A 14,723-nucleotide genomic window follows, 5' to 3' on the forward strand; every position below is an offset into this window, starting at 1 on the left:
GCAGAAGAGTTCTACAGAGTTTGTCTTGCAATTTGTGCTGCTCAGTATAGTAATAGAGAAGGTGGTAAAGGCAGAGAGCAGTTGAATGAAGAAGTTTGCTGTTGTTACAGTTGTTTTCTCCTTCAGAGAGTGAAGAACTGAAGGAGATGTGTACAAAACTGAGCTATTGGGCTACAGGGCATCAGGGTTGGTTGATGGTTGCATAAAGGAACCAACAGAATAGGTAGGACTCTTGAGCCTGGAAAAGTAAGAGACAAGAAAATGTGAATGAATATGTTTCTGCAGGGTGCCAGAGACCTGCAAGTCTTCTTACCCAAGATGACAGAGGAGGTCTCTGGCAGAGATGTAGGAGAACTTATTATAGATGAATATGCTTACATGTACCCAAAGAGAAACTAGATAAGTACTTCAGAGAGAAATACTTTGACAATTCAAAAACAGCCCAACTGTGGTAAGCTCCAGAGAAGACTGAAATCAAAAAGAATTGCAGAGTAGGAGTGTATTTGAAGGAAGTTGTTAAATATACTTGTGCATTCTTATGATATTGTTTGACTACAATTGGAGATAGCCAATGGGCTATGTTCATTTCTTGTCCAAACTGATATGGCCATTGAGCTCTTATCCAATGACAGGATGAATTTGATATCTAAGATATATTTCTGTTCATGTTGTGATTTAGCCAGTTGGCAGCAGTGTCTGCTCTCTTCCCTCCCTCCAACTGGGATGCAGAAGAGAATCAGAAAAAAAAGAAGTAGAACCCATGGGTTGAGATAGAGACAGTTTATTAAGACTGAATTAGAAGAGATGATAATAATAATAAAGAATATACAGAACAAGTGAGGCACAGTGTATTTTCTCTATTTGCTCACCACCCACTGACCAGCGCCCAGACAGTCCTCAAGTGGAGATTTCTCACCCTAGCTAACTCCCCTCACTTTTATAGTTCAGCATGGCACCATATAGTGTGGAATATCCCTTTTGCCAGTGTAGGTCATCTCTCCTAGTTCTGTCCTCTTCAAACTCACTGTTCACCCACAGACCCCTTGCTGTCAGGACAGTATGAGAATCTGAAACTTTTGGCGCTGTGCAGCGCTGCTCAGCAAAAGCTAAAATCTGTCAACACTGTTTCTCTCTTAAAGCCAAAACACTACATACCAGATACTGTAAGGAAACTGTCATCTTAAACCAAGACAAGTATTAACTCTCATTTATATATGTTTTTTTAATATATGTTTAGATACAAATGAGAAAAAGAGAATTTATGTGTGTAACTAAGTTTCATGCTTGTTTTCTTTCTTTTAGTGTCATTTTATGGTGATAGTTTTGTGGCATTGAAGATGGCAGAAGCGTCCTGTCAGACAACCTTACAGTTACGGTTTCTAACAAGCAAGCCACATGGATTGCTCTTTCTTGCAGCTGGGAAGAAAGGTTATTGTTTGATAGAGTTGCAGTCAGGAAATCTGCAGGTATGATTTGTAACTATAGCCTCTGCTGTTGAGTTTTTCTTTAAGCTATTAGCTATTATATTATTATATTATATTATTATATTATTATATTAAGCTATTATTCTTTAAGTAACAGTTCTCAAAGTTTATGTTTAAAAAATGGAAATGACACATAACATTTTTTTGAAATTTTCAATTAAATTATATGTTTCTTACAATGATAGTTATTAAGAAGCTACTTATTTAGAAGCCTCCTAGATCTCTAGAAAGTCGTAAAATCAAAATCACTCTGTTCAAGGCATGAGGTTCAATGAGGTAAAATTTCGGATTTAATGATATTAACATCTTAAAAAATGTTGGGGTCCAAATAATAACTTTTCTGCAAGGCGTGTTCTTCAAACAACGCTGTCACCTGGATTCTCAGTTGTTGGTTGTAGCAAAATTAGAGAGCAGTCCATTCCCATTTCTTCAATTAGACAAGTCAGATTTGTGATGTCAAGTGAACCTACACAAATATTTAATGAGACTTCTTTTTTTTAAATTATATTTTATGAATGGTATGCTTAATATGAAAATTAATGAAAATGAATCTAGCAAGTCTCTATGAATATATGATTGTAAAAAAGATTACTTTGGATTTTGATGTATTTTTAATTTTTTCTTGCAGTTGAGAATTAACTTTGGCATGGGAGAACGAATATTGCGATCTTGGCAAAAATCTCATTTGAATGATTTAGCTTGGCACTTGATTGAACTGCATCATGAACGTGATAATGTCACATTGTTAATTGATAAAAATGATAGGACTACTGCAAAAATGCCTGGATTTCTCTATGAATTAAATATTGATCATGGATTCTACCTCGGTGGTGCTACAGAACTTGATGTTCCTTACCTTGCTGGGGGACTGCCCAGCTTTCGAGGATGTATTGATGATGTGTTATTTAATCAGCTAGACATTCTGATGCCCCTGAGATCTTCCAGCTTTAAAAAAGTCCATGAAGTTTCAATGGGATGCAGCGATGAATTCTTTGCAGGTGAAGATGAACCCATCAGTTTTTTTAGTTCCAGATCCTATGTTTCTTTCCCATTATGGAATGTTGGTGGTGAGGGAATCTTGGAATTTGCATTGCAAACATCAGCTGCACGTGGCTTGTTGCTTTATCATCCCGGACAAGAAGGAGATTTCATTGCAATGGAAGTGGAAGATGGACTGATTAAAGCCTATATTGAAAAGCATAAAAGTAGAACCCACCTTTCCTCTCTTAGGTCAGTCAATGACAGTCATTGGCATTATATTAAGCTGAAATTTACTGCAGAATATTTACAACTGACATTGGATAAAGAAACTGTTAAAAAATCATTCCCTCCTCAAAACGAGCTGCTGCTTCTGAATGGGTCTCTCTTTGTAGGTGGTGTAGATGACAGTAAACGATCGGAAGTGATTAAGTTAGGGCTAACCTCTATGTCTGGTATGTCTGGTGCATCTGGGAAGCATGGCAGAGGAAGGTCCTTCAAAGGTTGCTTGAGAGACCTGAAAGTCAATTCAGAAAAGAAATCGCTGAAGAATGTTCAAGTAACAAAGGATATTTCAGCTGGATGTGAAACGGAAAATGCTTTTAATACAAATCTGTCTTTGGAGATGGATGTAAAATATCCTACTGTAAAAGCAGCCCCAACACTTGCCCTTTCCCCTGAAGACTTTGTCTCTCTGGGAAAGGAAGATGAAAACCACTTTTTAGTTCTGAGTAACCTGCTTGTTCAAGAAGGTGGAAAAGCCTCACTTGAATCTAAACATATTCAAGTTAATTTAGACTTTCAGAAATTAGGAATTAATTTGTCACAAATTCTTTTCGAAATAAAGGAACCGCCATCACGTGGTAACTTGAAACTAGATGTTGAACCAGTGCTGGAGGTAAATATGTTTACTTTGCAGGATGTGTGGCAAGGGAAGATTCTGTACATCCATGGTGGCTCTGAAGATACTTATGATTATTTTAATTTCTCAATTTCTGCAAACAACAGAAAGACTGTGCCTCCATATTTGCAAAGAAATGATGAGTATATGTTTAGCATTATCATCACTCCAGTAAATGATGCTCCTGAGATCACACTTGCTGAGGGAAACTTACTGCTTTTGATAGAAAACTCAAAGAAACGTTTGACTAGTGACTTGATAAAAGTATTAGATAATGATACAGATCCTCTGGACCTCAGTCTTTCAGTTCTTGGAAATCTTAATGTAAATGCAGGATATTTAGAAAATTCAAAGCATCCTGGAAAGGCTATTACTACTTTTTCTAATGAGGACTTACGAAAAGGCTATGTTTTCTTTGTCCACACAGGTGTCAGGAACTCAAGAATTGTTCTGAGAGCAAATGATGGTGAGAAAGTGAGCAATACTGTTGTGTTACGCGTCATGGCAATTCCTTTGGAATACAGAGTTGTTAGCAGCTCAGGAATAAAACTTGTCCAGGGTGCTACAGCTCTAATCACATCCAAGCATCTGACAGTTGAAACAAATGCCGACCTACAAGAGCTGGAGATTCAATATGAGATCACAGTTGCACCCCAGTATGGGGAAGTTCAAAGGCAGCGTTCAAGGGGGGAATGGAAGCAAGTCAGCTCTTTCTCTCAGCGCTCCATTCAGCGCAGCCGTGTGCGATACTGTAGCACTTTTAAGGACGTTCAGCGGGAAAATATTACTGACCAATTTAAATTCAAAGTTAGCATAGGAAACAGAATCAGTGAAGAGTATGTGTTTCCAGTCCAAGTGAAATGGTTAAGGTACAGTTTATTGAAATATGCTCCTCTAGAAATTGAAAAATCAAAAAAGAAATACTTGAATTCAGATAATCTTTTTGCTGTGCTTATGGATCAAGAAGTACCTGAAGATGAGCTTCACTTTAAATTGCTGTCCTTACCAAAGAGTGGAGATATACTGCTTAATGACCAGTCTTTGAAAGAATATTCAGTCTTTAGCCAGAAAGATATTGCTGATCAAAAAGTGGCATATCAGTTAATGAGCAACTATTGTGAAGACAATCATGATTCATTTAAATTCCTCATCTCTACGAAGTATCTGGAATCAAATATCTTTGACTTTGAAATCTACATCAAATCAGATTTTAGAAACATAATTTTAATTAACAATGGCTTAACTGTTACTGAAGGTGAAGGAGAATTAATAACAAACTCAAAATTGTTTGTGCAAACACTGGATAATAAAACTTTGCAATATACAGTTTTAAAGTTTCCTAAACATGGGAAATTAAAACTCATTAATTCTTCAGATTCATTTGAGAGTAATGGCAATCTCACCACTTTCACTAATAAAGATATAACTGATAAGCGTCTTATGTACGTTCATGATGATTCTGAAACAGTGTTTGATGAATTTCTTGTGAGAGTTTCCAATGAAGAATCAAGGGAGAGTGCAATCTTTGATCCTGAAGTAGGACCTTCCTCAGTAGAAATTAGATTCAACATTTCTGTCCAGCTGAAGAATGATGAAAAACCAGTACGTGTTGTTGATAAAGTATTCAACATTGTGAGAAATGGACAGCGATTACTGACTTTGTCAGATCTTTGTTATCACGATCCTGATTCTGATTTTGAAGATGGGCAGCTGCTATACACAAGACGTGGCATTTCGAATGGGGATTTGGTGCTAACAAATGATTCACTGCACAGACTCTATCAATTCAAGCAAGCAGACCTGGAGCAAAAGCAAGTCTTGTTTATACACCATGGTGCAGATTTTGGGCGTTTCGTGCTCTTTGTGACAGATGGCAAACATTATACATCTTTCCTTCTAGAAGTTAATGCCACTGATCCTTATCTTAGCTTGGCAAATAACACAGGCCTGTTGGTTCAAAAAGGAAAAGAGGAAATTGTTACAACAGCTAACCTAAGTGCTAGTACAAACCAAGACATCAGAAATGATCATGAGATTACATTTGAGATAACCACTTTCCCAAAATATGGAAAAATATATGTAAATAGTTTAGTGATGGACTCCTTCACACAGCTTGATCTGATAAGGGGGTACGTGACCTACAGGCATGATGACAGCAACAACCTTATTGACACGTTTAACTTTACAGTCTATGCTAAAAGCATCCATCTTGATTCTGCTGTGCATGTTCGCATGTATTTGGAAGGTCATCAGTGGCCACCAAGGATTGTGAACAGTAACAGTCTCTTAGTTGAAGAAGGAAAAACAGTTAAGATCAGTAAAGGAAAACTGCAAGTGAGTTAACTGAATTGCTAGTAAACTGTATTGGCCGTTTCTCCACTCTAGTAGCAAGTTTTCTTCTCTGCTTTTTCAGATATTGCAGAACCTGCAGTTTCTTTCACCAAATTTTTTTCTCTTCTTTAGCTCTTTTTGGTTTTCACATTCTGGAGAGAGTCTGACACTAGCAAGCTACCACTGCTAGGAAAGAAAACCAGTTATGTTAAAGAAACAGAAGGACTGACTGTAGTCTTTGGCACTGTTAGGTATTGGTGCTTGAAAAGGTTAATATCTTCACTTGTGTATTTGTTTTAGTTGTGAGACTTTTTTGTATTTATTTTCATGCATCATCCTGATTTAAGCTAGTGGAATATCCCAGGGAAGAAAAGATTTCTTTTCATTCAATTGGGAGCTAGTTCAGGTAATACTGATCAAATATTTTAAAAGCATCAAGTCACAAACGTGAGTGTTATCTCATTTGTTAACACTAATTTACGCTCCCTATTGTCTACTTGTAGCCTTACGATAACCACCACGAGGGGGCTGCTGCAGCACGCTGCTGTGTTGACTGTAAGTCCTTGTTTCAAGCAGGACTCTACAGCTCTTGCTCAATTAGTTAATTCCAGAGTGTGTTCTTTCAAAATTTACAGAGAATATTCACAGTTACAATACAATCCCATGCAATCTAATGCATGCCTATTTCAAGAACTATTGTGTACTAAAAATCTACAGATATACCTGTACCCCAGACAAGGAATGCCAATTAACTAGGTTGATGATCCTCTGGTTAAAACTGACAAATTCAGAACAAGAGAATTAAATAATTTCTCATATTTCTGTTTAATAATTCTGCGGTGTGTTTTTCAATTTAAGGTTGCCCATGAAAACAGTTCTCCATATGAGATTGTGTTCACAGTAAGGCAGCTTCCATTACATGGATACATTCGGACGTTTTCATCAGAAGAGAGTTATCTTGGTGCTGAACAAAAGCCAGTTCTGACCTTCACACAGCAAGATGTTGATGAGGGCAAAGTTCAGTATGTGCAGACAGTTTCTGACCAATTAAGTGACTATTTTTCTCTGGATGTGACCAATGGTGTCCAAACCGTGAATGGAATAGAAATCTCAGTTGACATTATTCCCAAAATGATTCCCTTGGAAGTAAAGAACTTCACAGTAGTTGAAGGTAGCTCAATAGCCCTCGTGGAAGACGATCTAAAAATTTCTAGTAGACACTTTGCAGGACTCAGCTGTGAGATTATTTTAGTTGACCAGCCAAAGCATGGATATTTTGAAGATTCTAATGCTCCTGGAATAAAGTTAAACAGATTTACCAAAAAACAGGTAATGCATTTAGATTCATTATCATGATTAATTCTTTATCCGTGTTGTTAAATGCTAATTTTTGTCTGGAGTGAGAGGATTTAGTGAGAGAAGTTGAGATGCAGGAGTTTGAGCTTTGGGCTTTGTAACAGAGATATTGCTGCTGGTCATTTGGTGTTCAGAAAAGGGTGGCTGCTTTTTATGGTCAACCACATCACTTCTTGAGTGCCACTGGTCAAACAAAGCAGTGTATTATAGTCACAAGTGACTGACGAGCCCCTTGCACTCTTAGGGATATCTTGAGAAGAGGTGACCAGCTGAAATAATGTGTAAATTGAACAAGGAAAGATGTGGAAACTTTTTTTTTTTTTTTTTTTTTTTAGATTATGTGTTTGCTCATAGAGAGTAAATTTATGTGTGAAAAGCTAATTTTCAGTTTGTTTGTTCTAAAAAGGAAAATTGTATGTTAAGTCACCATCTACTAATACTCATTTTTTTTCCATTTGTAGCTCCCAGGAAATATTGTAAGTACAGTGGGAGTGAATCCCACTATTTTCTCTTTAGGCTGAAGGGAGAATGCCAAGACTGGCAACGTGGCTGGCTAGAGGTATAGAGCTGTAAAATTTGCTGTTGTGGGTAGAACAAAGGTAGAGATACAGATTAGATATGACCATAAATTAATTCTTTTGGAGTCATAAAAAGTTAAGGTAATCCAGAGGATTTCACTAGGTTTACATGTTTTTTAATGTCACATTCATTTTCTTTCAGCATATTTAGTTTTTTAGGTTGTTATATTTTTCAGGTGGAACAAGAATTAATCTACTATGTTCACGATGGCAGTGAGGAACTAATGGACAATTTTACTTTTATAGTAAATAACACTGAATTACAGAAACAAAGCTTGCCCCAAACAATGTTTGTAACAGTTACCGCAGTAAATGATGAAGCTCCTGTTATAAAAGTTAACAGAATTCTCCAGGTATGTTTGTCGTAATTTTAAAATGTTGATTTCTAACCTGATATCATTTATTATATTTTCATTAACAGATTGATTGGGGTAGACAGCTCATACTCGTAACACTGCTGTATCATAGTGTTCTTCACTAGGATGTCTTCAGGGCTGTTAGTAAACATGGCTCAGAAAAATACCAAGAGTAGTGATGATAAGAGTGCAAATGTCTTACTGTTGCCTTCGTACAGCCTTGGTTCTTGCTATTAAATATACTGAGGTCAGACCTGCTAATGTGTAAGCTACTTCTTATTCTTATCTTGATCCCACACTGGGACAGGACAGAAAAGAGCAGCATTCTCACTTGTGCATCACTACATTTTCGGTCATTTCTGATACAAAAGCAGAATGTTCCCCTTCTAAAGCTTTCTCGGGCATTTTAAAGTTCCTAACAGAATAATATAACACAGTTTGTGAAAATCTAGGCTGGTAGGTCACCAAGATATTGCTGCAGACACTGAAGTTATTACTCTGTGTTACTGTGATGAAAAAAATGTAGTCCCTCCCACCTTGTCAATTCCTAAAGGAAAGTTTAAAATTGCTGAGTGATGCTTCCTTTTTTTTGTCTTAATGGTTGGCTTTTTAACATTTCACTCTTGAAAAAAGTCACTTCTGTCACTTCAGAACTTTTTCAGATCTTTTTCTCTCTCTCCCTTTTTCCCTTTCTCACTTCCTTCTGTCCTGTCTGTCCTTCCCTTCTTTTTCCTTCTATTATTTATTTGTGTTATTGTTGCACCCAGTAACAAAACCAGTTTGCATGTCCCAGTATACACAAAAAGCCCTCAGTGTTTAAAGGCTTCCTCTGTGGGACCCGGCAAATACGGCTACAAGAAACAGAATTTAATGAATAAAGTTTAGCTAACAACTTGTGGTTAGAGTAGACCTGCGGAGAGGCCGTTACAACGGAAAACACATTTCAGAATAGATTTGAAAGTAGATAATGGGTGTTGTTTCTGGTGCTGTGTAATGTACTTTACAAGTTGGTGGCATCTAAAAAACAATTTAATTTTATGTATCTGATTTGTGCTGCCAAGGGAGAATAAATTACTTGGAGATGACCACAGCCTTAGGTTGTGCATATTGCCTTTTCACACAAGAAAAGATGTTTTTTTAAAGCAGTGATAGTAGTGATGCTGAGCATCTTCCCAGTGGTTGCAACTTGTTTGTGATAATCTGCAGATATGCATAACACAGAGCACCCTGTCACTTCCAAATATTGTCAATAGAAGGACAAACTGTCTTCACAAGCATTCAAGTAATAGAGTAAAACCTTACATGGTTAAATTAATCACAGAGGTACTCTACAGACATCAGCACAGCGTATGGTGATGTTTGCTAGTAGCATACAAGAGATGTGTGCCCAGTTTGATAGCTCTCTGTGTGCAGTACAGGCTTACAGCTGCATTCTGCTCTGAGAAATGAACCAGCACAGTGCACTGCAGTGCAGCAAATGGCTTTTTTCTAAAAATGGCTGTTAAGTCCTGGCTTCCCAAGAACAATGATAATGCAGCTGAACCTAGCCAGAGTTGATCTTTTTTTTGCGGTGCAGGCAGTTTGCAAGCTGACAGCCACGATATTGCCTTTGTATCCTGTGGTTCTGCTCACCATGTCTAAACTGCTGCTGACAACTAAGCTTTGATTTTGTCATGAATACACACATACAGTGTGGTGACAGTCAAGTTACACACTGGGAGAAATACACTAACATGATTCTTCTTTAAAGGAACTTAGCACATCCCAAATAAGTAGGAGAAAATGGCTTTATCATAAGCTGCCTAAATATTGAGATGAGCTAGGCATTCCTATGTAGTATAGCTGGCCTGACGTTCAATTGAGCCAAGCAGTCTGTGCTCGTCAAGGACATTGCTAGTGATGAATGTTGAAGAATAAACTGTGTGTTGCTTTTGAAAAGGCAATAGCTCTTTTACTGTATATATTTCGAAAGGTTGAAAATGTACAGAAGTATAAGATCTGCGACCAGTATTGTGAAAACTAAAATCTAGCAGGACCATTTGAATTGAAGTTTAGCATCTCAGAAATTTTGAAGATCATAGTATAAAGGGAGCTGGAAAGAACAATCGAACAGTGTAAAAAGTAGGTTTCCATATAGCACCTGCTATCGAAGGTAGCTTCTGTGAAGAGCTGAGTGACATGGTCAGTGATGTTACCTAGTTTTGGCCTTTGTGATGGGACTTGTCTAAATGCATGAAAAGAGCATGTTTATACAAGCTGAATGAATCTTTCAGCACCAGTTCCCTTATTTCTGGAGCATCCTTCCCATATCCCTTATTCAAACAGCAGTGTCTGTTTCTTATATCGAAGTTCTGAACACAGTCGGAGGAGCTTCAGGAAGATGAACAACCAAATATTTTTGGGGTTGCTTTACGATTTTCTTCAGGAAGCTAAAGTAATGGAAGGTTTTTTTTTTTTTTTTTTTTTTTTTTTCCCCCTTGACTGAGAATTTATTACCTGCTGAGATATTTACATTAACATAACGAATGAGATTGGGAAATTTTATTACAGTGAGAGCTTTAGTAATGCATGCTAGTGATCCTTGCACTTTATAACTTTTTTTATTAGAACAGTAAATGCTGAAGAGATTAATGTACTTGGAAACTGTACTGTAGTACATAATTTTCTAAAATTTTGGGAGGTTGTATGTTTGTTTGTTTTATATATCTTTAGGAGTGTTTATCAGTTGCTTTGAAATGAGTGCGTCCTTATTGCCACAAGAGGGCCAGTTAATTTTATTTAAACAAAATTAAAACACTCATATTTTTTTTCTCTAAAGCATTAATTTACCAGAGTATTAAAATATCTTTGAATTTATACATGAATACACAACACACAAAGAAGAGGTGATCAGCTAAATGCTTTTAAGCGGAGCAGAATAGACAAAGTCTTGGACTTTTTTTTTGGACCATGCTTTTGGAATGTGTTGGGCAAGTGCAAAATTTGTGTACCTCCTGGAAATTTGGATACAGTTTTCATGGTGTTCCTTGGGGAAGACTTGATTCCAGATGTGGAAAATAAGCTGTACCTGCATAGTATTTGCAGTGCTCTGAGTGTCCACTTCCCTACAGCCCTGTTTAGCTTTGTATCTCCTTTCATTCCCTGAGGATCATATTACAGGTCACGGGGGACTCGGCATTTACAGTACTTTAAAAAGCATTGTGTGACAGTGTACAGGAACAACAGAAATAAATACTGCCTTTTTATAGAAAAAGAAGCTGAATTTTTCTTTTATTAAGAGATTTTTTTTTAAACTTACAGACATTTAGCCTGAGTCACACATGATAGTTTTCGCACAGTTCTTTCTAATGTGTTTGTGTATTCTCTATGTGACTTCTTATTTACTGTGCAGAATAATCTGAAACAGTGTTACTGATGGGAATTAAGTATTTTGATATGAAACCAGTGGCACTGATGTACTCACTTTGTGGTGCTTCATAGGTCAGCCTTTGCTTAGTTATCATCTTGTGTTCATAGGTGATATCTTTTATCAAACTTAGATACTAATGCAAAGAAATACACATTTCAACAGAGAAAATAGCAATTTCCTATTTGCAAATTTTTATTACAAAATGTAACACAACTTCAAACTCATTTTCCTCATTAGAAAACACATATCATTCAATTTTATCTCTTTTTTCTGTGGCATGGATTTTGTGACAAAGCCTAGGCTGCAGTCTTTCTGTTATTTAAGTGTCATGGTAAAATTCCCAGTGGCTTTAAAAAAACATTTGAAATTTCTGATAGTGATAGTTAAGGAAAAATCTGATTGATGCTTTTTGTTTCTGGCAGAAGTAAAATGCCTTTTTTTCAGGGATCACGTTTTCTCTTAAACCATTTGATATAATGCTGCTACCAGACACTTCTTATGTGTGCTGGGTCCCTGGGAAGACAGAAAGGAATGGTGCAGAAAATGTTTTGAATCTCAAGATAAGTCTTTTGATGTCTACAGCTTTTAGGTTATATTCTGTGATACAGACTACATGGAAAGAACTGACATTGATATATTGAATATTTGGAGATTTTTCTTAATGTTGAGATAAATTTGTATTATTCTTTGTTAGTACTTTTGTCTGTAGTTCTGACTACAGAAAAGGTGAAGAGTAAAGTCTGTAATTCTTAATCAAGAAATTACCTACCAAGATGTGAATGAAGCCAAGATAACAGTTCTTTCTAATCAAAAAAGGATCTGGCAGAATGTGCAGATATTAAGCTAAAAAAAAAAAAACAAAAAACAAAAGATTTTTCAGAAAGAAGTAGTAGCTTTTGTAGCATCAAATACATTGTTTATTTTGTTTGTATGTGACTTGCAAAGTGCTAGGCAGCTGCTGAGGGCATGTTTCCCTCCTCTGTCTCTGCTCTGAGCATCTCTGTGGGTTGTTGGGTACACTGAAAAAGGGGCTTTAATGGAGTTTGTTAAAATGAAATAATGCAGCGACAAGTCTTCCATTTATATTAGAGACTGTGCAGTCCTCAGGCCATTTTCTTTTTTTCTTTTGTGCTAGTTGAAAGTAGAGCATATTGAATGCTGTGCCTGCTTTGAATTACATGACAATAATATTCATGTGTATGTGTTGGAAGGGAGCTCCTTGACTCAGTTATCAAAATACAAGTTTGCTCTGTTGGTAGGAGTTTGGGTAGGGCCTGACAAATAGAGATCTTACACTTTAGCTCTCTAAAATTCAAACCCATGTTGGGTGTGTTTTGTTTGTGTTATTTCATGGTCTTGTTTCTTGAAAACCATGTGCCGGCTTTAACCATTAGAGTCCATGATAAGAAATTTAGACAGATGGGAAACCTGTTTTAGCTGCTAGTGCAATACAGCAGAAATCTCTTTTTCCCTTTTTTTTTTTTTTTTTTGTCTTTCTTTTTTATGAGGTTTATTTGCATGTATTTTCTTTCTTTTTAATTTTTTTTAATTTTATGTTTGTTTTTCTAGGTTTGGGTGGGTTCAGTCACAGAAATAACTGATGATGACCTCTGTGCAGAAGATAAGGACTCCTCACCATCAGACCTGATTTATTCAATTACATCGCCCAGCAATGGGTACTTGGCTCTGAAGTCTTCTCCAAACAAGAGCATCCTCAGTTTTACTCAGGCTCATATAATTGAAGGGCAGCTGGTATTTGTACACAATGGTATGTTACCATACCACCTGTTACCAATATATTGCTCGTGTTCAGTGTATTTGCATTGGTAACTGTATGAGGATCTCTTTGTAATGTCACAAAAATCTCAGAGTGCTGGTTATGTGATAAATGGTCTTAACTATCTAGACAGGAAACCATCCTTATGACCACTTAAATGAGTGGTCATCATGAAAGCTTGGTGTTCTGTGAGAAGACTATTAGCAGCTGTCTTACTGAATGCATGGTTTGCAGAAGGGTAATAATGCCATGCAGCTTTCAGAGATATGTAGTTGATGTTTTTGACCATTGTCATTGAGAGTCTTTTAAAAACCTTTTGACAGTGCTGGGTTATTCATGTACTAGCAGTCTCTCAGATACCTGTCACAGTATGGTCATGCTCCTAAAAAGCTCTGGGCAATGAAGTTGTGACTTACATGGGTGAGATGAACATGGCTGTGAAGAAATTCTGCTATAACCATTGACTCTTTTGACTAGTAGTGAGAAACACAGATTTTTGCTGCTTCTACAGAAAAAAGTATTGTGTAGACAGTAAAACAGGGAGTCACGGCAATCTCCAGGGTCCTTAATTAGCAGCACCAAGAAGCTCTGGGAGTGAACATCTCTGTGAGGTTCTGAAGAAGGGGTGGGGCTTTTATAGGACAGAAGCTGCTGTGTTCCTGCTCCACCTCTGTTATCATATTGCATTAGCTGAAAAGAGAAGAAAGGAGATGCTTAAGAAGGGTAAACCAGTTGAATGATGGGGAAGGAGATAGAGGAGGTACAGGACTATCTCACCACCCCCTGGAGTGAGCTGGAATTCCTTCCAGGGCTTGCATGTTTTCATCAGTCACTCCAGATCTGTGCTGTGACTCCTCGAGGCTTGGTGCAGGTTAAAGCGCTCTGACTTTCAGAGAAGTATCTTGCAGAGTACATAAATGTTGCTGAAGTTGCTTTACAAGCAGCTGTTGTTGAGCTGTTGGTATCCTACTCAAATAATTTAGGCAGGAGGTGAAAGGTCAAGAACATAGCCCAGCTATGAGCCCAGCTGTTTAAGTTGTTCCAAGGGAGACTTGATATGTAAAAACCCTGATGGTGGTAGGAAGATGGTAGTCTGAACGTGAGGAAATTAATTCATTCTGTTCCTGAAGTGGCAAATGCACATCTGTAGCCTTTGGAAGTTATCTTGATTAATAAAAGCAAAAAGAATAGCAAATTCAATTTTTTTTTTAGTGATGGGAATGTGGGATGTGCAGTAGATTTGAAATGCAAATTTGCCCAGGTCATGCATCAGCTCTTGCACAGATCTTGCTCTGGCTATATCATTACCTCCAGTGTTTCAGAAAGTACTCTTGACATTTCAGTTTTTTTATTTCTTCAGGCTTTCCTCCTTCATCTAGGAAGAAAATAATTTTCTTCCTTCATCTTGGACTGTTGCTGGAAATGTCCTTGCCGTGCTCATCTTTCTCCCAGCCTTGCCTTGGACCTTCTCATCTCTTGCTGTCACAATGTCTCTTACTCTCCTCTTCAGCTGCTTTGTCCTTTCTCTTCAGTTTTCTGCTGCGTACTAGCTT

At 37.2% G+C, this 14,723-nt stretch overlaps 1 protein-coding gene across 1 annotated transcript in view; it reads left to right on the forward strand.

Moving 5' to 3' along the window:
* Positions 1-14,723, forward strand: part of LOC306957327 (chondroitin sulfate proteoglycan 4-like) — a gene marked incomplete at its 3' end in the record, with an annotated part of 35,897 nt that overhangs the window by 8,476 nt on the left and 12,698 nt on the right. Inside the window, exons 2-6 of the mRNA XM_079548731.1 lie at positions 1,303-1,466; positions 2,113-5,697; positions 6,553-7,023; positions 7,805-7,981; positions 12,963-13,161. Coding sequence (XP_079404857.1) covers positions 1,303-1,466; positions 2,113-5,697; positions 6,553-7,023; positions 7,805-7,981; positions 12,963-13,161 — 4,596 coding nt within the window. The remainder of the gene's footprint in view (positions 1-1,302; positions 1,467-2,112; positions 5,698-6,552; positions 7,024-7,804; positions 7,982-12,962; positions 13,162-14,723) is intronic.

Source organism: Tetrao urogallus (genome assembly GCF_951394365.1).
Source record: "Tetrao urogallus genome assembly, chromosome: Z".
Lineage (NCBI taxonomy): Eukaryota > Metazoa > Chordata > Aves > Galliformes > Phasianidae > Tetrao > Tetrao urogallus.